Below are 23,333 nucleotides of genomic sequence, written 5' to 3'. Positions count from 1 at the left end.
CATTTTTGATACCCACCCACCCCCTCGTAACGCATTTTGTATGAATATTTGTCAAATTTTGTTTGAGCTGTAACATCTTAAGGACACCCACCCACCCCTTTTACCGTTATGAAATTTGTGAATAGGCCCATAATATGCGTGCCATTCAGACGCAACGTTAAAATTCAAGCAGGCTTGGATTTTTTCGATCCTCATGGACGTTCAATATTACAAATGTGCTAAAGGGACGATTCATATTTGAAGTCCATCGTTTTTCTGGATTTCTTGACCCCCCTCTCCCAAACGATGGACGTCATTTTTGAATGATCCCAAATCTGAAATATTTGGTGTTTTTTTATTACAGTAAAACCTCCATGAGTCGATATTCCATAACTCGATGATATCGACTAATGGGACCATACGTGACCATACTAAAATCAAAATTTCATGGTTGCTAAAATGGTCCCCTCAAACAGCTTTTAAAGTGATTTCTGTTCAATTACTCGATATTTCCATGAGTTGATGGTCCCTTCACATATCGACTCATGGAGGTTTGACTGTATCACTGCGACCGTATATCAACATTTTAAGATAATCGCATTCCGTGGATTTTTCTTGAAGGGCACAATATGGCTCCTATTTAACCTTTCGGTCGTCGCGCGAATTTCTGTAACGCGAGTAGTCGCGCGTTGTACTTTGTACAACACCCTTGGTTTTGCGAATATCCCAGGAGTCTGACCACTTAGAAAGATGACGTCTTCGGCAAAGTTGTTCAGTAGCTCAAGGGCCAACATTATTTTAGCCAAGAAATTCGGAATTTTGCCACTAGGCGGCGCTAGTGAGCATGAAACTTTTGTATCGCAGATCTCAGGATCCTGACCACTTAGAAAGATGGCGTCTTCGGCAAAGTTGCTCGATAACTTATGAACTATCATTGTAATAGCTAGTTGATTCAAAATTTTGCCACCAGGCGGCGCTAGTGAGCATAAAACATTTGTTTCGCAAATATCTCAGAAGCCTGATTACTTGGAAAGATGGCGTCTTCGGCAGAGTTGTTCAGTAGTTCAAATTATTTCTTTGTTTAATGCTTAAAGTTTGAGATTTTGTAAAATAATGATAGTTTCTGAGCTTCTGAACAACTTTGCTGAAGGTGCCTGTCTGAAAAGTCAAGATTCTGCAGTATCCGCAAAACAAAAATTTTATGCTCACTAGCGTCGCCTGGTGGCAAAATATCATATATCTTGCCTCAAATAATGATAGTCCTTGAGCTACTGAACTACTTTGTCGAAGACGCTATCTCTCTAAGTGGTCAGGCTCCTGAGATATCTGCAAACAAAAGTTTCATGCACACTAGCGCCGCCTTGTGGCAAAATTTTGAATCAACTAGCTCGATCAATGATAGTCCTTAACTTACTAAACAACTTTGCCGAAGACGCCATCCTTCTAAATGATCAGGATCCTGAAATACTTACAAAACAAAAGTAAAACTTTCATGCCCACTAGTGCCACCTAGCGGTCAAATTCCGAATTAAATGCGGTACCATCAGATAACGCTTCACCTCCAGAACAACTTTACTAAAGACCCTAAGTTTCTATATTATCTGGATTTTGAGATATACCGATTTAAAACTGTGGTTTACTCGAAACGTATTTAATGCGTTCATTATTATGCGGCTTTCATGTATATTTGCTGATTTTACCGCATTATCAAGGGTCATACTGTAAATAAAAACCGTCGAGTATTGTTCTTAAGAAGATTCTTGAGGAATACATTTTGGTTTGGTGTCGATAGATATCTTTATTGCAAAATGATAGCATATAAATCACAACTGTTGTACAAAGTACAACAGCGCGACAGCCCGAAGGTTAACTCCGTCTCCAAAGCTCTGCATCTTCAACAATAGTCCTATGTCAAGATCAGAAACACGCCACAAAATACTGCACAAAATAGAACCTAATTAGGCAACAAAGCTTATCGTATAGTATGACGCTCTTACTGTGTGGTTTTTAAAAATGACATGCCTCACGACTGTACTTTACACAACGCAAGCACTGCCAATAATTAGTATGCCATCCCCGTGTGCAGCCAACTTCGTTAACTGTTTGCATGGATAATTTTCGCTTATTTTTCGCACACCTTCCCAAATTCATCAAAAGGTCGGAATATAATTGAAAAACAAATCCCAGAAATGAATCATCCGCGAACACATTTTGCCGTACATGGGACAACATTTATCATCACTTAGTTCTCGCAAGTAAGTCGGTATCTGCTATGAATGGCAAGAAATCGCTTGTATGGACAAACGAACGAAGCGAACACAGTTGCGGTGGCCAAAGGAGGAATAAATTGATAAGACCAATTAAGTTATCGCTTTCTGCGTGCACTGATTTGTTTTAAACATGAAGGTGATTGACTAAATCTAGATAAATGTGCCCGTCAAGAGGTTGTGTAGCGCCAGCACAACCGGCGACATTGGTTAGGGTTTAGCAAGATTGTGGTAATGCGTATCTACATACAATGTGCGCGCAGTTGACGTATTACATAGGGTAACGGTCGTATTTTGGACCCCCTAAGGATGTGATTTTAGTTTGTTGTCCCAATTAATTAATTGCACAGCGTAACCAAGTCTAATAACATGCTAAAATGTAGAGAAAAATTTCCTCTACGAGATAAAAATGCCCAAACGGTCATGTAGGATACAAGAAACATCGAAAATAATTGAATTGTGAGGCAGTGTTTTTCATTGTTTTGGACACACCAATACATTTTGGACCCTCAAAGTATATATCTTGGACCCCCGGCATTTTTTATCATTTGGCGACAAAGCTCACGGCACTGGTTGTATAATATGCTTGCCCATAGTCTAATCAATCGATTGACAATGGAAAACCGAAGGAACTCTACTTTTTTAGTTCAGAAACTCGAAAAATGTTTTTGTTTACATTTGAAAAATTTCTGACGGCTTCAATTTCTGTGTGTAACGTGTTGTAACGGTTGCATGCATGAACCGATTAAATTAAAATAATTTCAGATAAAATAAACATTTTCTATGTACAAACGGTTGATGCAAGTGCGGAATAGTCCAATCTTTCCAAATGGCATGCGAATTGAGTTGGTCTTTCGACTTAAACTGGGAAATTTCCAGGAAAATGGCCCAGGGGATCCAAAATATATAGAGGTCCAAAATATATTGGTTACCCTACCTTTGTTCTTTTAGGTGTTAATATTTTACTCGCATCTTTAGAGCATGTACACTCCGGTGTAAAAGTTTGGGTTCAACCCCTACAAACATACCAAATTGTCCATGTCTCTGTGATTACACGTCTAATTAAAAGTTTCTCTTGCTCATTCGAAAGATAATGAGTTATTCTTATTGTGCATTCAGATTAACTTTAGACCGAAGTTCATAAGAGAAATAAAATATCACCGAAAGTTCGCCGAAGTTCGGCGTCGGCATTCTACCGAAGTGCTACGCCGACAAAGGCAATCCTTATGCGTCGGCGAAGCACCAAATTAGAATGCCGACGCCGAACTTCGCCGAAGTTTTGACTGCCGAACTTCTAATTGTCACTCGAATTATCAATACTTCGTAGGTATTTTGACAAAAAAACAATTTGTGAATTTTGTTTACTAAGTCTTTACTTGCAGTTATAACATATTTAAAAAAAAACGTACTGAAAAAAACATAGCTCATAGTATCAGCATCGAATTTTTTTTAAATCAATGCGTCATCAGAACCGAAATCTTATATTCTTTGAAGAGCACTTGCAGAGCACTTTGGTGAAAAAAATGGAGAACTGTTTATTATCCAAACCTGATCCAAACTATTGTCATCCAAGTCATCGTGCAAAAGTTTGGGTGATCCTCTTAGTATGATGTATGTAGCGGCACGTGTGCCACCTCACGCAGTTCATTTTCTATTTAACTTTGTTTTAAGCTTATCAAGTCCACCAATTTAGTATATGATGTTGTTTTTACGTTGTATCATTTAAAATGAAAAGAAATTCTAAAAATATATGTTTTGGAGCTCCTCAAATACTATCCAAAATAATGAATTTTTAACAGTATGGGGCAAGTTAACCACCTATCAAAAAATATCAAGTTGAGCAAACCCGTAAAATGGGGTGTTAAGCACCCGTGGAGTATTAACCCTCTAATACCCAACCCCGCCTTTAGACGGGGTACACTTTGGAATTTTGCGTATTTTTTTGCAGCTCGGAAATCAAAATGATTTTATTTTTGACTTAAACCTTGACTCATAACACGCATTCTTCCATAAAAGCACTGCCGGCCAGTGGGAGGTGGATTGTATCACACACACACACACACACACACACACACACACACACACCTTGACTCATAACACGCATATAAGAAAAGTTTTTTATGACATTTCAAACTTTTTTGTATTTTTGAAAATTGTTTGAAAAACTGTATTCTTATATAACCTACAAATGCATATGGTTTATTTAACGTGTAATATAAAAAAAATCGTACCTTTTATATTTTGCTACGATCAACCTATCATAGAAAAAGAGCTTGATGGTATTAAAATATTTTCAAACCTGTTTTTCCGTTAATTACACGGAAAATAAAAAACAATCCAGAAAAAAATTAAAAATTTTATATTTTCAAAAGCACCGCAAAAACTTGAATTTTTATTATTGCTAAAAATTTGTAACTAGAAGAGGATTCAAGAAAAAATGACAAAGGATAGGGATGTTCAAAAATAAAAATTATAAAAATTAAAAACAAAAATTCATAGATTTGCGAATAAAAATAAATCATTGCCCAAAACGTGTTTAGAACGATTTTAGATAACTGAAAATGATATTTAGATCGAAAATAAAAATTTGGGTATTAGAGGGTTAATGGATTGAACTTCTGTATCTAGCTCGACAAGTCACAGAAACATCGAAAGTCGATATATAAGTCATCTGATATGCTTGATTTGTTCGAAGGATTGTGTACTGCATTACTTATATTGAATTCTAGATATTGAAAACGTTGCAAAATATTTTTGTTAGAATTTTATAGGATAAATACATTTATCTACAAAACTATGGAACGTTGAGAAAAAAATATGTGAGTAACGTAGAAGATAAGTACACAGAAAAAATATGTAAATTTCAGCGTAAAATCATGCACATGAAGGGAATGGCAGATTTGTCGCAAATTTACTTGACAACTCGTGTAAAATTACTTCAACATTGTGTAAATTTATGAGAATTCTCGCGTATTCGGTTAGAGTCCATGCGATATATAGCGGAAACTTACTTGATATTATTGTAATTTTACACGATATGAGGTGTAAATTTGCAGCATTTGGGCAAAATGCCCACTGGGAGCATTAACGTGTAGGTGTCTTTTTAAACTCTGGCATTCCCTTCATGTGCATGATTTTACCAAAGACAAATCGATCGATCGTGGGAATCGATGTACATCGCTACTGCTGAGCAACCATTGATGAACGAAGATGAAGCCCCAATAACATCACCCTTATTTTACCAGACCAAACGAAAAATCAAAAGATTTTATCCCCCTAAATTCGACGTGTACTTAGCCAAGTATGAAGCTGTATATGTGCGTTTTCCTTCTATACAATCAGTTGGCAGTGCTGGAAAAGTTCGCATCACGAAGCAGCTCACGAGTGTATACCAACACATAACAAACATCACAGACTCGGGAACTGGCTAGGTGTGAGTAAGTCCGCACCCGTCTGCTCGGGAGAACATGTCAAAAGAAGTAGCAACAAGCTCGGGAGCGTTTACTCGCGAGTAACCGAACAAGGTGTGATTTATTATGGTTTTGACAGACAAATTAATTGCATAACCATCATATCGACAGTAAACTACTAGTTTGTAGTCAAAAGCCCATGAAAACCATAAATCTCGAAGAGGAAGCAGCTTTTTTCCCAAAAGCACAATATGACTCTGAACAGCTCCGAACACGTTCGCGAATCACTTTTAGCTTCAGTTACTCGGGAGCCGACAGATGCGAGTAAACCAGCGCTCTGACGCTCGGGAGCGTTTGGTTTTGTTTTTGTTCCAGTTCAGAAGAAGTGTTCGCCACTTTCCATCACTGTCAGTTGGACATCGGATGATGATGATGATGGGCAACATCAAGCCCGAAACCGATTGTGAAAAAAGGTAATTTATATGTTCTTTTAACGTTTGTAAGAACCATAAGTGTTGTGTCCTGTCTCGCGTCGCGTCGTGTGATACCGACTTAGAAGTTTACAAATTCGTTTTCCATACGAATATTCAAAAATTTCCAGAAAATTTGAACATAATCCAATCTTGATGAAAATTTCACAATTTGTTCTTCATTATGATATCTTTCCTACACTCAAAATAATTCAAACGTCATTTTTTCGTGATAACATACGTGTTTTTTCCATCGCACTTTCCACGTAGCTCTTACATGAATCAAAGGTAGCCCAGAATGAACGCATGAACTTTTGAACTTGGTCCATTCCACCGGCGCTACACGTAAGGGCTACGTGGATTTTCCGGTAGCCTTTACGAAGCGTTTCAATAGGATCTAAATGGTTTTGAATTAAATTTAATTGTAATATAGACCAACCTTATTTCTAATAGGCTTTAGAAGAAAACTAATTCCCAATTGGAAAATATAAACAAACTTAAAAGATTGTAATATTATTATATTCAATCTGAGTATTTTGAATCCTGTTTCCCAATTTTTGTGAGTTTGGTCTGTCTTGTTGTAGCCTTCGCGTGCTATAATTGATAGAGGTTATAAATCAGCTATAACATATGAAGTAATTGGATTCTTCGGTATTAAAAGCATATTTACCTTGAAATCTTACACAGGATTTAAGGTTCAGCAGCTTCTGAAGTTCTTCAAAATGCAAGCGGGCGCCATCTTAGGATTTGAGCTCAACACCGAATGTACGTACAATATGCAGATGTCAAAATGAACTTAGGGCCGATTTCTTCACCTTCGCTTAACCTGTAAACCACGTTTACCCATACGATTAAACCAGGATTAAGACCTAAGCGGTGGTGAAGAAACCGCTTATTAGACACCTACGTGGATTTCACGTAAGTGCGATAGGTAACCTCAGTAACAATTACCGAGTCACTGTTTGGTGGTTATGAAAGGCATAGTGATCTTTATCTTGGTCAGGTGAAGTTGAGGTAAAATGAATTTGGAATGATCTACGTGATTTTTCACGTAGCAATAACGTTTGGATTATTTTGAGTGAGAAAAATATAAAGAAGATCAGAACACGGTTTATTGTTGTGTTACATGGTGCGGAAATCTGTAGTGGGACTGATATGCGGTTACTTTTCATTATGGGACAATTTGACTTGCTGTTTTTTCCTATTTTTCCGAACAAATCATATTATCTCATTAATGCAGTTGAAAAAGCATTGGAAGATATGTTGAAAATTGAACTCAACTTAATTTTGACGAGAATGCAGATGGGCCTGACTGACTTGCGATTCACGGCAGTTTAGGACCCTATTATAGGGGTTTTCTTGATAATATTTGTTTATAAAACATTGGTAAAATATTGGAACAGAGGAATGATTCTCTTATTTGGAAATAGTTCTGGGACTATTGATCCTTTTCAGCACTAATTAGATGAACAACATTTTTTTTGCACCCATTTAGACTCACCCCAAATTTCTTATTATCACAATCGAATCTCACATACAAGTGCAATATGTACTACAGTGGCCCTTTTTCTGTTGCAAATCTGCACCGAAGAAAATATAATTTTATATATAACTTTCTGGGATATAAGCGTCCAGTTTAAAAAATTCGCTGTTTTTTACCATTTTTCAATGATTCTTCCCGCGGTAAACCAGCCCCCGTTTTGAATTTTTAGTAAAACTCAATTAACTTTTCTTTCCAAAACTGCAGAAAAATCGAAAATCCGTTTAAATTTCGCGAAGTTATCGACATTTGAATTTGGGGTTAATATGACCCCAAAGCCTTCCTTAGCCGAGTGGTTAGAATCCGCGGCTACAAAGCAAAGCCATGCTGAAGGTGTCTGGGTTTGAATCCCAGTCGGTCCATGATCTTTTCGCTAAGGAAATATCCTTGACTTCCCTGAGCATAGAGTATAATCGTACCTGCCACACGATATACGAATGTGAAAATGGCAACTTTGGCAAAGAAAGCTCTCAGTTAATAACTGTGGAAGTGCTCATAAGAACACTAAGCTGAGTAGCCGGCTCTGTCCCAGTGAGGACGTTAATGCCAAGAAGAAGAATGACCTCAAAGCACAGACAACGTACTGTTTTCATGAAAACTACTCTAAACTTTTATTTAAAGATCTATAGAGTGCCATTAGTGGATTGCATAAGCAATGAAAAATTAAAACTTAATAACGAAAAGCCTTAACAGAGATCTTTTGGCTTAACAGGAAGATTTCAACTTCTGCTATATGGGAAAAATATAAAAAGTGTGATAAAATTATTTTTTTGAGCTAAAATCGCTTGACCCACTATCGGTTCACGTGTTCCAGTAGTTACGCTAGTACTCCAATAGTAGACGTTCGGGAATGATATAAGGAATTTCAACAAAATAGTTTGTTTTTTTTTTTTTTTTTATAGGTTTCTCGTAGCAGCAACTAAAATCTTCAGAATAAAGCATAGAGATCATCTCTGGGACATTTCTTTAATGTTTATATCTTTTTGAAAAAAAAACTGCTTCTATCAGATGATCCACTACTGGAACACGATGGCAAGTACTGGTGCAAAAAAGCATTTTTTTTTGCTAAAACATTATTTATATGACCTTTTCTGTCCATAAAGGCATAACTGTCCCATATGGAAAAAGTAGGCATTGAGAAAATGGCACTCAAAGGTTGAAGTTTGCCATCTCATACAAATATTCATAATTTTGTAGTTCATTTCTACATACCATTTTCATTTAACACAACCGCACAGACAGCTCATTTTGCTTCTATTGATTAGCGAAAAATATAAACTTGAAGACAATCCACGTTTTGCAGTTGTTATTTTAATTGAAAGTTTATGTGGAGACTGTTATGCCTTTATTTTTCAATATGGGACTGCATCAACTTCATATTTTTTCACAACATTTTTGAAAAAGAGAAAAATTTTTTATATGCATGGTAAAATATACATTAAAACATGGATGTTTGAACAAAGTGAATAATTTTTTATATGCATGGTAAAATATACATTAAAACATGGATGTTGCGACGAAAAAAGGTGTTGGGTCGAAAATCAATATGGGACAGTTATGCTTTTATGGGCAGTTTTGATAAAATTAAAAAAGCCTAAATTTGTCAAATCGACTAAACTAGAGGCGATCTATCCACCAAAATTAGCGTACGTCGTTTTTATCTAAAAATATACCTTTTATTCCATAGTTCAATCTACTGGTACATTACAACCTGAGAATTACAACCATTGGTACCGGCACCCTACGCAAATCAAAAATGTGTGAAAAATTTCACAAATGCTCTGGGTTCATATTGACACAGACAGAGGGTTAAAGCAGGGGTTTTCATGCTTTCTGGCTCGTAGAGCACTTTTTGAAAGAAAATTATTGCGCGGAGCACCTGTGCTTCGTCATCACTTCGTTTGGAACCTTGATTTTGTTACACGCTTAAATCGACCCTATAATTCCTACGAAAATCGCAAAGTAACATTTATGTTGGTCCATCTTTCAGTAATTTTGATTTAATTTTCAAATTTAATCTAAAAAAAATTGTTTATTTGATTTCACATATTCATTGTCAAAGGTTACTCACTTGATACTTGATGGGCTACAATTCGCTACGATTAATCTGCGCCGAATGGATGAGCCTTCTCCACTGGGCTCGGTCCTGGGCCAATCGGTTCCAGTCGCCCTGAACGTTAAGTGCCCTTAAGCCCTCCTCAACTGCAAAAAGCCATCGTGTGCGTGGTCTTCCACGAAGTCGGCGGCCTCGTCCGGGTTCTCTGTTGAATATTATGTTTGCTTGTCGTTCTTCCGGCATACGGCAACGTGACCAGCCCTACGCAGCCTGCCGTGTTTTATGCGCTTGACAATATCCACCTCTTTATACACTTGGTACAACTCGTGATTCATGCGACGCCGCCAGATGCCGTTTTCTAGTTTACCGCCGAGTATTGTTCGCAGTACTTTACGTTCCAACACCACGAAAACTCTCCGGTCGACTTCCTTCAATGTCCATGATTCATGGCCATATAGGACAACCGGAAGGATCAGTGTCTTGTATAACTCGAGTTTTGTTTTCGTTTGCAGGTTACGGGACTTCAGCTGGTTACGGAGCCCGTAGAAAACCCGACTCGCAGCTGCAATACGTCTTTTCACCTCGCGGGTAACATCATTATCGCATGTCACTAGTGTTCCAAGATACACAAATTCTTCCACCACTTCAAACTTTTCACCACCTAGCACCATTTCGCTACCATTAACACGTCCGGACCCACGTTGACCACCAGCTATCATGTACTTCGTTTTTGTGGTGTTGATCATGAGCCCGATCCTCGCTGTCTCCCTCTTGAAAGGCACGAACGCCTCTACCACTGCCCGACCGCCAATCCCGATGATGTCGATATCGTCCGCAAAGCCAAGGAGCATATGAGAACGTACCGCTTCTCTGCACACCGGCTCTCCTCGAGCGCTATGTTAAACAGCAAGTTAGAAAGAGCGTCACCCTGTTTCAATCCATTTAAGGTTACGAACGACGACGAAATCTCGTCCACCACCCGCAAACATAAGTTCGATCCATCAAGCTTCGCCGGAAAGCCATGTTCGGACATAATTTGCCACAACTCGTTTCTCTTCACTGAATCGTGCGCTGCTTTGAAATCTACAAACAGATGATGAGTCTGCAAGTTGTACTCCCGGAATTTATCTAGGATTTGACGCAGGGTAAACATTTGATCCGTCGTTGATCGGCCCTCTCGAAAACCAGCTGGGTATTCGCCGACAAAGGACTCCTCCTACGATCTCAATCTGTTGAAAATAATTCCAGACATGATTTTGTACGCCGAATTAAGGAGCGTTATCCCTCGGTAATTGGCGCACTCCTGTCGATGCTTTTTCTTGTACAAAGGGCAAATGAGTCCTTCCAACCAACTAGTAGGCATTTGTTCTTCCTTCCTTTCAAGGTTAGACGGTTACAATAGGGTCCTAAAACCATGTCCCAATTTTAGTTCCAAACGCTTAAGTTTAGACCAACAGCACATGTTTACTCAATTCTTTAATGTTTTCCGTTTGTTTAAATCCAAACAAACATTCTTTATGTTTTCTTTAGATATTGTCACATTTCTTAGCTTAAACTCAAATGTTAGGTGTATTTTGTTTTCCGAAATGGCAGATAGGAACAAACCCTTTGGTAAAACTAAAACCCCTGTGGTGTTTTTGTCGACTAAGCGAACGTCAAACATGATCAAAAGTGTCAAGGTTCATTTATGGACCCAATTTTTAAATTAAATTTTGAAAATGATATAGCCGTTATTTGAGCGGGAAAAATTCCTAAAGTAGTTGCAGTAACATGCTCTTTCATGATATTAAATAAAAACAAGATTTCATTCAACATTTTAGGACCCTATTAAGCTAATTATGCTGTTCCGCTCAAGAAAAGTAAAAATTTCTGCTGAAAAAATGGTCAAGAAATTTACTACAGTGAGCTCCATTTGAAATGACATTTCTTTTCATCTGCGCACTACGATCAAAGAAAAATGCTTTTCTTGACCATTTCTTGCAAGAAATTTTCCACGCATCGAGATAGGCGATTACTTTTCTGTTGAGGTGCATACTTCGCTTTAGGCATCTAAATGAAACTATAGTTGGCTGTTTGTCAAACCTTTTGTGTTCAGTCCTCTAACTGCTCGTAATAATAATCTCGGAAAAGTGAACATACTCTTCTCATGTGAATTCTTCCCAGCTACAACTTTGCCGAAGACCACATTTTGAATTTTGATTGGTCGTAAGAATAATTTGTTATCATTGATAACAAAGTCTAAATCATGCTGAGATGACCATTCAATTACTTCCAGAGCAACACTGCTTTTTTGCTGTAGAACATAGTAGCCTGGATTACTTTGATCTATTCTACCCGCCAGGAGCACCACTGTTGCCTGCCGGGCAGTTGGTTCAGCATGCAAAATGCATACACAGTTTATGATTATGAATAGCAATTTATCCTGACGTCCAATAAAAATGTGGTCTTCGGGAAAGTTGTAGCTGAAAGGATTTAACATGAGAAGATTGGGTTCACTTTTATATAAAACATTATGATGAAAAGATAGAGGGTTGAACACAAAAGGATGGCGTTCTCCATAGTAATCTCCATATAAACTTCAAATGGCCTGTGCACAGTCAATTTTTTTCCGAATCACTTCAAACTTTAGGAGGATGCTATTTGCCATAATAAAAATCGTTTAAGCATAGGGGAGCCATAATTTCAAAATTTGCATCACTCTAATATGTCATGGTTTAGTATTTAGTTCAAGGCATTGGAACAATTTTTCAGAACTATCGCGGAGCACGATATGAAAACCGCTGGGTTAAAGATTCCCATGTGTTAAAGGGTGGTGACGTAAAAGCGATATACTCAAAATGTTTGAATAAATTTGAAAAAGGAATCAATTCTTAAATTTGAATCAGACAAACACACAACATTTGCTAATAAGTTTTTTGATTGGCCAAAGAAAACTGCAACTGGAAAAAATTGAATGCGTTCTTTTGTTCTATTTGTGGAAATCGTTTTGATTAAGCAATAAATATTTGTTATTTATTTACAAAAAAAGAAAATTCAAATAATTCTACTTCTACTCCATAGTACGTTTGTGGAAAAAATATAGGCTATCAAAGAACGAATCACATTTGTAATTTAACACTTACCTGTTTACTATGTTTTCGAAAGCAGTGAACATTATGATAGCATATCCAGTAGCAGTAAGGTAGAAATATAAACTATGTATGGATTAATCATAAGACGCTCACGTGGAATAATTTGCACTTGCTGTAATAGCATTCAAAACCATCTACAGCTTATCTTTCATTAGCCATAAATAGTCTGCATCATAATCGTCTGCTTTTGATTCCTGTATTGCCTGCTTTGGAGGTTCCAGTACGTCCAGGTGAATGTCGTACTGCTGATCCAACCCGATGTAGCCGTCCGACATCAGGTACACTGTGTATATGCAGCGTCCTTTAAAATAGATCACATTATTATAAATTCAATAGATTCAAAGATGTATTTAAGGGTAATACCTAATCTACTAGGCCCATAGAAGCACAACTGATGGGAGCTTTTGTTGCTTCGGTAGACGCAGCGTTTCATAGCGATTAATTCCCCTTCGGCTTGGTGGCCGAGGGTCAAGAACCAACCCTCGTCCTTCCCTTTCGGAAACTTGGGACAGTGGATGTTCAACGTGTCGAAGCTTCCCAACCGTATCATTTGCACGTTCAGCACATACTCCTGGTCGGCGTAGATCTCCATCCAGGTGTCGCGGGTTTGAGGTTGCATCACGGGGCGATCAGCATTTGGCTCGTCACCGAACGGTCCACGGATCGAGAGCTGCACGTTGATGGAGGGCAGCGAGCACAGAACTTTGTAAATTTGTTCGATTTCTGACTCTTCGAACTCCTGCCGCAACGGGCCAGCCAGGTTTTCGTACTTTCGGTGGCATTTTTCTTTCAGGGCAGGCAGTGTCAGGTATGGATGACTGGGAAAAAGTGAAAAATGATCATAGAGCTTTCACATATTACAGTTCGCTGTCAATACTTACTCCAATTTTACGTGTTTGAAGACGTGAGCATTATGTGGTTCAACATTTGGCAGGGTCATCACCACTGGGTCATCAATCCATCGGGCTTGAACAATGCACTGCATAAGTTGCTGAATACGAAGGGTACTTACGAGCCAACCACGCTCCGCAGTAATGTCGATCATTGCCTGAAACGATCAAACGTTAAATTATCTCGAGGTTGCGATCATTTTGCTACTGGAACCTACCTGAATGATTCGGATCGACTGATCCAGAACGGATTTCGTATCCGTTCCGTAGTCGGAATTCGGAAGAGGCAGCCGGGACATATGAGCTTGCATCAGTAGGAATACTTTGGTGTGTGGATTGTCGACCGATAGGGGATCTATTTTTAGTCTACACAACTTGGACAAATCGCTGGAAAATTCATAAAGAGTGTTATTGAAACAATTATGACCATACCCAATAAACAAATCTGTAACATTCCCCAGAAAACTTTTCCCCCGGAAATGGTTCTCCGGAATTCCACCAACCAGAAAAACATTCCCTAGAATCCATCATTCTTCAGGACGCGCCATTCCACAAATAACTACAGTCGACTCTCCATAACTCGATGTTCTATAACTCGATATATTCTATAACTCGATGGATTTTGCGGTCCCTTCAAGTTCCCATACATCATGCTCTCCATAAGTCGATATTTCTATAACTCGATGTCTCCACTAGTCGATGTCACGTGGGAGGAATATTTCCCTCCATAACTCGATATCCATTTAAAAACGCTTTTTATTCAGGGAAACATGACCCATTTCTGGTTTGGCAGTGAATAAAGGACTTGAAAGGTGTAATAAAAGTTAATAAACATAAAAATAAAAAAATATATTTTTAGTAAAAAAGAGGGATTTTTCGAGCATTTTGAAATAAGTTCCCAAAAAGATTTTTATAAAAATGCTATCAACAAAATAGTATTGTTTGCTTACAGAAGTGGTCATAGAAGTATTGTAAATATAGAAATTTGAACCTTCTATTTTAGAATTTTTGGTATCGGTATGTTCTATAACTCGATAATTCTATAAGTCGATGGTCCCTTGAATATCGAGTTATGGAGAGTCGACTGTATATACTTACAAGTTTTTAAAAAAAACTTGGTAAAGAATACCGTTCTTTAAGCTCCATAAAAAAATGTTGTTTTCAAGCACACGAACATGTCAGCATTGGTATTAATTATCAATATTACGTGTATTTTGATATTTATTTACAAATGGACTATAGCATTAATTTTTATAAAGACGTAGGTGCAAGATTGCTCAAATCGTGTCGATTTTTTCATCGAAAACATTTTTTTGTATCTTTATTAGAGAGATTTTTAGCCAGAGGCTGGTTCATCTCTGCTCGGAATCGGAAACATTAATCAAAATTCAAAGAAACAGCGCACAGGGATGCGAGAGCGGAAAAAGTCGATAAACTAACTTTCACTATTAATTCCCAAAATATTTTTGTATTTTTATACGATGATTGAATAGTCTTTTCCCGAGATTTTATAAGGATTGAGTGAAAATTGAATTTTTGAGAGCGTATTGAAGAACATAACCGACGTAATTGTAGTTTTTCCCTCCTTGTGAAATGTATGGGGTGAACCCAAGGCCCAATTGAAGTAACTGCACAGAATTTACAAAATTAAGTACATTGTATATATTGTGTATTGAAGAAGATGATTTTGATAACTACCGAGCTAAACTATTAGCTTGAAACTAAAACAATGAACCGCATAATGTTCTTTTTTCAACGTTCTTTAAAAAGTAAACGGGCCAAATATACAATCCTCAAACTCCCGCGGGCCGCACAAAATGGAGACATGGGCCGGATGTGGCCTGCCGGCCGCACGTTGGGCAGCTCTGCCTACATAGAAAGCCATCTTACCGCCGCGTTCCAGACAATTTAACCGAGGAAATCTGCCAAAATGAATCATGGAGGTGCCCAATTAGTTCTTTACTAGTGGTGTACCGATTATTAGTCAGTGATGTCGGAACAAGTCAAAACAAGTTTAATAATTAAAGCTTTACTTTGAAAGCACCAATATCAATAATTGATGCATCACTATTCTTTTGTGACATGGATAAATCTACGGAATGGTACATTCTGGGAAACGGTTCATTCTGGTTATGATTTTCAGGGGAATTTTATAGAATCAACATGCAGTACTTACGTATTATAAACATCCTCGTGATGACGCACTGGTTGTTGTTCGAATTCCCAAGCGTCCACCATAGCTCTCAGTAGCTCCTCGAAGTTCATGTCGTGACTCAGACGATCGGCAAAGTGTCTCATACTCTGATGTGACATGTAGTAGTACGAAGATATCCTACCCATCGAAGTTGGTATCAGGCCACGTTCATCATCAGCAATTTCCAAACATCCTGCTCTCACCAGAGTATCTAGCACATTCTGCACCAACGACGACAAAAAGAAGTTGACTTGAGCCTGCTCAATGTCCTCCAGATTGTAATAGGCCGGATTGCGAAGTAACCGCCGGAAGAAGTATGTCCACGTCAAATAGTCCAACACGCCCTGCTTGGTTTGCACCGTGCCTGCCACGATTTCCGCATTCACGTGGTCCGGTAGAACCTCCAGTAAGCTGGACTCTACCGGGAACGGGTCATACAGGAACTTCTTGTAGAAATTCTTTTTCACGTCGTGCACGAACACGCAAGCAATTCCCTCGTTTCCAAACTGGGGTCTACCAGCTCTTCCCATCATTTGCAGCACATCCGTAATTGGCATATCGACGTATCGCTTCAGCTTACCGTCGAAGAACTCAGTTCCCTTGATGATCACCAAATGCGCCGGAAGGTTCACACCCCAAGCTAAGGTGGCCGTCGCAATCAGCACCTGAATCTTCCGATGAAGGAACAATTCCTCGGCCGTTTTACGATCGCGCTCCTGAAGACCCGCATGATGAATACCAATACCGAACGCCAGCGTCAGTTTCAGGTTGTTATCCTTGATATTCATCAGAATCTGATCCATCTCTTGCTCCGGTATGTGCAGAAACTGTTTGGGATTATCTTCCCCAGCCAGAAAGGCGATCAAATCCAACGCCGTAATGCGCGTCTGCTTTCGAGATGCCACGAAAATCAAGGCAGGAGTACAAGGCGAATACTGACGAATCGCTTGGAAGGCAGGACGATTCATAGTGGCCATACGGGGACAGTAGTGCTTTCCTGGGAATCCCTGAATGTGAACGGACAACGGAACTGGTCGAACGGAGGGCTTGAAGTTGTACAGACCCATCATTCCAATACCCAACCAGTTTGCCAGATCTCGAGCGTTCGCCAGAGCCGTCGACAGCCCGACAATTCGTAGCGTCCGTTCAGTGTGCGACGCAATGAAGTTCGTTCGGGATACGATCACTTCCAGTACGGGGCCACGATCTTCTCCCAACAGGTGAATTTCATCGATCACAATCAGCGCTACATCTCGGACATAGTCACGCGTTTGCCACGATCGACTGATACCGTCCCACTTTTCGGGTGTCGTCACAATCACATGTGACTCCCGAATGGCTTTGATATCCGGCGTTACGTCTCCGGTCAACTCTACGACCTTTTTGCCTAGCCTTTGCTCAATGCGAAGCTTCCAGTCATCGATTCGCTCCTTGACCAGGGCTTTCAGCGGTGCGATGTAGACGACCTTACCTTTAGGGAGCGTTTTGAACACCCGGAACATGGCGATTTCAGCTGCGATTGTTTTTCCGGAACCGGTGGGCGCTCCCAGCAGAACATTGTTGTCCGTATGGTACAGGCAGTGGAAGATTTGCGTTTGTATGGGGTTGAAGTGTGTAAACTTGTAGAGGGCTTCAAATTTCCGATTGTTCAGTACGGTGACAGGTAGAGGTTGCAGCGGAAGCAGTTCTGTGTGAGGTGGATGTACTTCCGGGAGAATGAGATGTTTGAAGGACAGAGGGACGAGATTCGAGCTTCCCAACCAGGTATCGCTGGTTGCTCGGATGTAATACTGCGGCGGAAGGGGATCCTTCAGAGGAATGGTCATTATCAGCTCCTGAACTTCTTTGCGAATCGTCTGCTTTTTGGTCATCTGGAAGTATTCGGAGTGATAGATGAAGTTGCTTTCCGGATCTTCAATCCATATCCAAAACGATTCTGCTGTCTTGCCATGGACGCGATCATTCCACTTGAACGCAGGGGTGATAAAAACTCGAATCCTCAGTACAGTTCTGGTAATTGGTTGCAGAGATGCTTCGATTTCCAGCAGTGGAAATTCTTCTGCGCATCGCTTCACGACTTGCGCCTGACGGTGATTCCGAAGCATGTCTCCGATTTCCTTCAAGTCCATATCTCTCAAAGCTAGCACGCTCAGACCGCGTTGCTCAATTTTCTCCACCACATCAAAGGACAGGATCGGAAATTGATACATGGGCGTCATGAATTCCCACATTTGGCGCTCGAACATTTTACTGATGTTCAGCATTCGCCCAGCTAAGATCGGATTGTTCTGCCGAATGACAATCGTGAACAAGGCTCGTGCAATTCTCACAGCATTCTGCGTAATGTACGACATGTCCGAAATCAGCGAGAACGATCTCACAAAGCCCTTCGACAGATACGTCTGCATCAGAATGTTCACCTTACCGTGGATGTTCTCGCTTCCACCCCGAACAGGAACTTCGCAGCAAATTCTCGTTAACTCATCCAGTTCGTCCATTTCGTCGTCTCGCACCTTTAATTGCTCAAACTCTTGCGCATTGGACATCATCGCCAGTATATCCGCTTCGTTCATAATCGGTTTGAGCATATCGTTGAACACCTCTACAGTATCGTATTTGATGTAGAAATGTGACGCCGTTCTACCCAAGTCCGTAACGTTCAAATCTCCGGTGCGTTCGTTATACCTCACCATCCTTGCCTTGTCCAGTGCCATCGCAGCCGTATTTATCAGCTGTCTTCGCTTCCGTTCCAACGTGGGATCATCCTGAAGATCTTGGTAGTTCAAACCGTAGCACTGAGGATTCATACGCATTCTCACAAACAGATACGTGTAACTAAGCCATTCGATTGCTTCGTCAACGTTACTGATCGTTCCCAACGTCACCTCGGCGTTCAAATTATCCACCAAACATTGAATGAAGTTGGACTCGATGGGGAACTGATTCGTCAACAACGACAGATAGTGATTGAGTTTGTCGTGCGTCGTAATGATTGTTCCCACGCCACTTTTATCGAACTGCGGTCGACCTGCACGACCGAAGATCTGCAGCACGTCCAAAATGCCCAAGTCCACAAAGGTACCGTGCTTGGAGTCGTAGATTTCCGTGCCCTTGATGATGACTGCATGCGCCGGAAGATTCACACCCCAAGCGAGGGTGGCTGTGCAGACCAGAACCTTGATGATTCCCTCAGCTGAAACGAGAAAATAGTGATAGAGTATAAACAATTAGATATTAACACTTTTTTTTCTTTTTTTTACATAAAATTTAATTTATTTCTGTTGGTTTTGTTCAAAAATACTTATGCTACAATTATTTACAATTCAACGTGTAAGAAAAAAATAAATTTTGACACGTCTAGGGGAATGTGGGGCAAGATGAGCACCCGGGGCAAGATGGGCACCCCTAGTTTGTGTCGTTTCTACCGATTTTTTTCAAAAAAATATTTGAAGTTCTGATGAATATCATTAAATTGATATGATGGCCATAAATTTCAGCTAAAAAATCAAAAGCGCAACGTAAATATTGTCAAAAATACATAGAAGTCCAAAAATTTACCTTTTCATATAAGATTTGTTCATTTAAAAGTGATATTTTTGTTGCGTAAACAAATTAATTCATACGTTTTTGGCCGTATAGTTATAGAATAATCTTCTGTAGATAATCAGGAGCAAAACTTTCATCAAATTTTAAAAATATTTCATTTGTTTTGATTATATTAATAAATTTACACCCTTGGGGCAAGATGAGCACCATGTTCAAAATTAAGTGAAAGTGTGAAATTATAGAACCACATTTAGCTGTGGGCTTGACATACGGTATCTTCTTTGCACAAAACATTTTTTTCTAAAAAATATATAAACAAACAACAAATTAAATCGTTTTTTGAGTAAAATCTTAGCAATTTATGAAAAGTTATTTATTTTCTGATAAAAGTTTTAAAAACTAAGCTAGTTGAAGATAAATATTATCATATATTAAAGATAATATCTTGGGATATTGCAAGCATTGAGAAATAATAGTTTTCTCTAGTAAATTGCATCTTTTTATGGAGGTGCCCATCTTGCCCCGCAGTTTTTTTGACCGATGATAAAAAAGCTATTTTTTAACGTGTTATTTGGAAAACTATTTATCACTTTTTAAAACTTTTAATGGTTGTAGGTCAAAGTAATAATGTAAAAGCTAAGGATGGTTACCAATTTTACCAAAATAAGAACGTTTAAGTAGGCCTAAATCGCGCTTATCCTTAGGGTGCTCATCTTGCCCCGCCTGACCCTACATTATTTATTATCACATTTGTGAATATATAATTGACGTAATTAATTAAATATTTTAGAATTAAAGTTTTTTGCCTTCTCCCTATGTTGTTCAATTCTGAATGTAACAGCTGTTCAAATGAGAAGCTCCTCGGGGTGCCTATGATGGTCCTTAGAATATTCTTGATATGCTCCCACGCCGCCAAAACTCGACGACACTCGCTGAATGTGTGCTTTAATGTTTCCGACGCTGCGTTGTAATGTGTGCATCTCTCGGAATCAACACGACGGATAGTGTACCACAGCTGTCTATGTTCAGTTTTTTTCGTTTACGAAGAGGTACCACTCACTGCGTTAAGCCGATGATAATTATCTGCTCCTGATATTGAGCCAAACACGCCTCCAGTTTATCAACGGATATCGCTGTTCGACTCTTGGTTGTTCGGTTTGATCAATGAAAAAATGATGAATTCGATCGGAGGAGGGAAGTTGTTGGATACTTGGAGGCAAGAGGGATCGTGCTTGCAGGATTGTTTTATCTTTCAACACTGAAATAAATTGAACAGGTTATTCTATCAGACATTTCATATAAGCTATAGTTTCTGCGCTACACGTACATTCCAAAAACACTCCTATACTCATCATTCGTTAAGCTATTAGAATACAACAAGGGTCAAATAAACATTGAAGATGCTGGGTTCATACATGTATCATATGCCGCAAGCATTTACCTGGTATATGCTTCGCATTTAAATTTTCCAAACAGACTGCCTCGTTAAATGTTATATGCTGGTATGCGCTGTAAAAAATATGATCGAGATGTCAGTAGGAAAAATGGAGCGTTTGTACGTAAAGTTGTGTTATACATTCTTGACTTCTTTTAAAAGGTGATTAAATCATTAAAATACAAGGAAATTTAAGACAGCTAATATTTAGAAATCTATTTCCTAGATTCGTAACTTTTTCTAAATTGGAAGACAAGTACAAACGACATAAAACATCAAATCCAGTAGAAGTATTTTCAAAGGTAAATATTTTATCAGTAGTTCGGATAATAGACGGAATTCTAATAAAACACATTTTATTCCTCCACGAGATTTTTCTTCCGGTCGGCAAAGCCAATTGAACATCACACTAGTTTCCTTGGAAGAGATTTACCATATCAGCGAAAGTGTCTCCCATGCCAAGCTATGGCAAAACATCTTCTTCTTATTGGCATTGCGTCCTCACTAGGACAGAACCTGCTTCTCAGCTTAGTGTTCTAATGAGTACATCCACAGTTATTAACTGAGAGTATATCGTGTGGCAGGAACGATGATACTCTATGCCCCAGGGAAGTCAAGAAAATTTCCATTATGAAGAGATCCTGGACTGACCGGGAATCGCATTACTTTGCTTTGTAGCCGCGGACTCTAACCACTCGGCTAAGGAAGGCCCCATGGCAAAACATGCTTTTTATTATACAATTATATATTTAAATAAAATTGGTGTGAATGTTGAAATAAAAATAATAAAACTTGAATATGCAGTAAAAACACCTTGTTATTAATATTTGAAACATACATTCGAATTATTTGTTACATTAATAAAACAAATTGCATTTGCATATAATCAATCCGCCGGGCTTCATTTGAATATATTGCGTTTTCATATAAAACCTGTACACACCTTTCTTCTGCAGATATTAAATGGTTGGCATATAATACTATCATGCTCCTTCCAGCACCTCATCATATGCGTTGCATATAACTTGAAGTTACCTCTTCCGCCCTCAAGTTAATACTATATGAAAATCCAATAGTGCAAAAATATATGCGTAACATATAGTGTTTACTATAAGAGTTAGCTCAGTGAAGGCATGGAGCCGATTTCTTAAAGATGTCGATTGATCAGTCCTAGGTCTCTTGGCGTTGCTAGTTGCATGACCGGTACTCGTGCCGGTCATCCCCTCCACAAAAAGGTGCCTATGGTCGCTGTTATTTATATTGGACGTGTGGATACTGTACAACGGTAGCACAGACGATAGGTACCACACTTTTGCTGAGATAAACGTGTTGATAAGAATCACTTTTTGCTGGAAAGTGAGAGTCCGCATCGAATAAAGCTACACTTGGTGAGCGATTCTTCCCACCAACACGTCCCAGTTAACGTTGATCATCCTCCTAATCGAATTGACGAACACAACGCCGAGTATCTTGACGCTGCTATCGGTCCGCAGCCAGTCCACATGGATTGGACTCTCATCGATGAAACCGACGTCGAGCGATGTCGTTTTGCGAACATTCAATACCGCACCGGACACTCGCCCGAAACGAAGGAAAAACTTCAAGCATGTCTTGAAATTTTAGTGGCGATGTAGCAATCGCACTGATATCATCGGCATAAGCGACAAGTAGATCAGTACCGCACACTCCAGAGAAGACACCAAGGGGTGCAAGTATAGCACAAAAAGGTGAATGGAGATGGGGTCCCCCTGCCTCACCGAACGTTGGATAGGGAAAGCTGTAGTCAGATGTCCATTAATTATTAGACGGGAGGTAGAGAGCGATAAGATCCGTGAGAGCAGAGCGATTAGTTCGGTATTAATGCCGAGAGACCGCATATTCTCGAAGAGAAACGAGTGCCTCACTCGATCGAAGGCGTGATCCAGCTCAAAACTCATGAGTTTTCCAGCGTGTTTGCGAGCTGCCAGCAGAGCGATTTTATCTTTCAACAACAACGTTGCTTGGAAGATGTTGTTATTCGAGTTTGAACACTTCTGAGCGTCGCTAAGTATATGATGAGCTTTCATAACATTTTCAAGGCGTGCTTTCAATATACGAGAGTAGTTTGTAATCGAAATTAAGAAGCGATATTGGTCTATACGAGCCAACAGTGTCGCCAGCTTCCCGTTTCTTTACCAAAACTATGACGCCGTCGACAAATTTGGCTGGGAAATATGATGCCAGTGCCTCGTTGAGTATGAGGTTTAGTTTAGAAATCCTTTATAAGAGAGATTCGCGGAAGCTGACATTTCTGTCAAAGTGTGAGCCAATCGAGCAGCGAGAGCTGTCAAAGTGTGACCCAAACGAACATGCGTTATGTTTGTTATGAACTTTTCTTGAGGAGTAATGTAATCCGCTTGAAATTATTTCGGTAAA

At 39.3% G+C, this 23,333-nt stretch overlaps 1 protein-coding gene across 1 annotated transcript in view; it reads right to left on the bottom strand.

The window, feature by feature from the left end:
* Positions 1–12,838: 12,838 nt before the first annotated feature.
* Positions 12,839–23,333, bottom strand: part of LOC5579220 (activating signal cointegrator 1 complex subunit 3) — a 28,307-nt gene continuing 17,812 nt past the window's right edge. Inside the window, exons 5-9 of the mRNA XM_021854117.1 lie at positions 15,920–19,130; positions 13,962–14,130; positions 13,735–13,901; positions 13,217–13,671; positions 12,839–13,154 (exon numbers count right to left, since the gene is read on the bottom strand). Coding sequence (XP_021709809.1) covers positions 12,988–13,154; positions 13,217–13,671; positions 13,735–13,901; positions 13,962–14,130; positions 15,920–19,130 — 4,169 coding nt within the window. The 3' untranslated portion in view covers positions 12,839–12,987. The remainder of the gene's footprint in view (positions 13,155–13,216; positions 13,672–13,734; positions 13,902–13,961; positions 14,131–15,919; positions 19,131–23,333) is intronic.

The sequence above is a fragment of the Aedes aegypti genome, chromosome 3 (genome assembly GCF_002204515.2).
Source record: "Aedes aegypti strain LVP_AGWG chromosome 3, AaegL5.0 Primary Assembly, whole genome shotgun sequence".
NCBI lineage: Eukaryota > Metazoa > Arthropoda > Insecta > Diptera > Culicidae > Aedes > Aedes aegypti.
The sequence above is the reverse complement of the archived record's forward strand: the minus strand, read 5'-3'. Positions and strand labels throughout refer to the sequence as shown.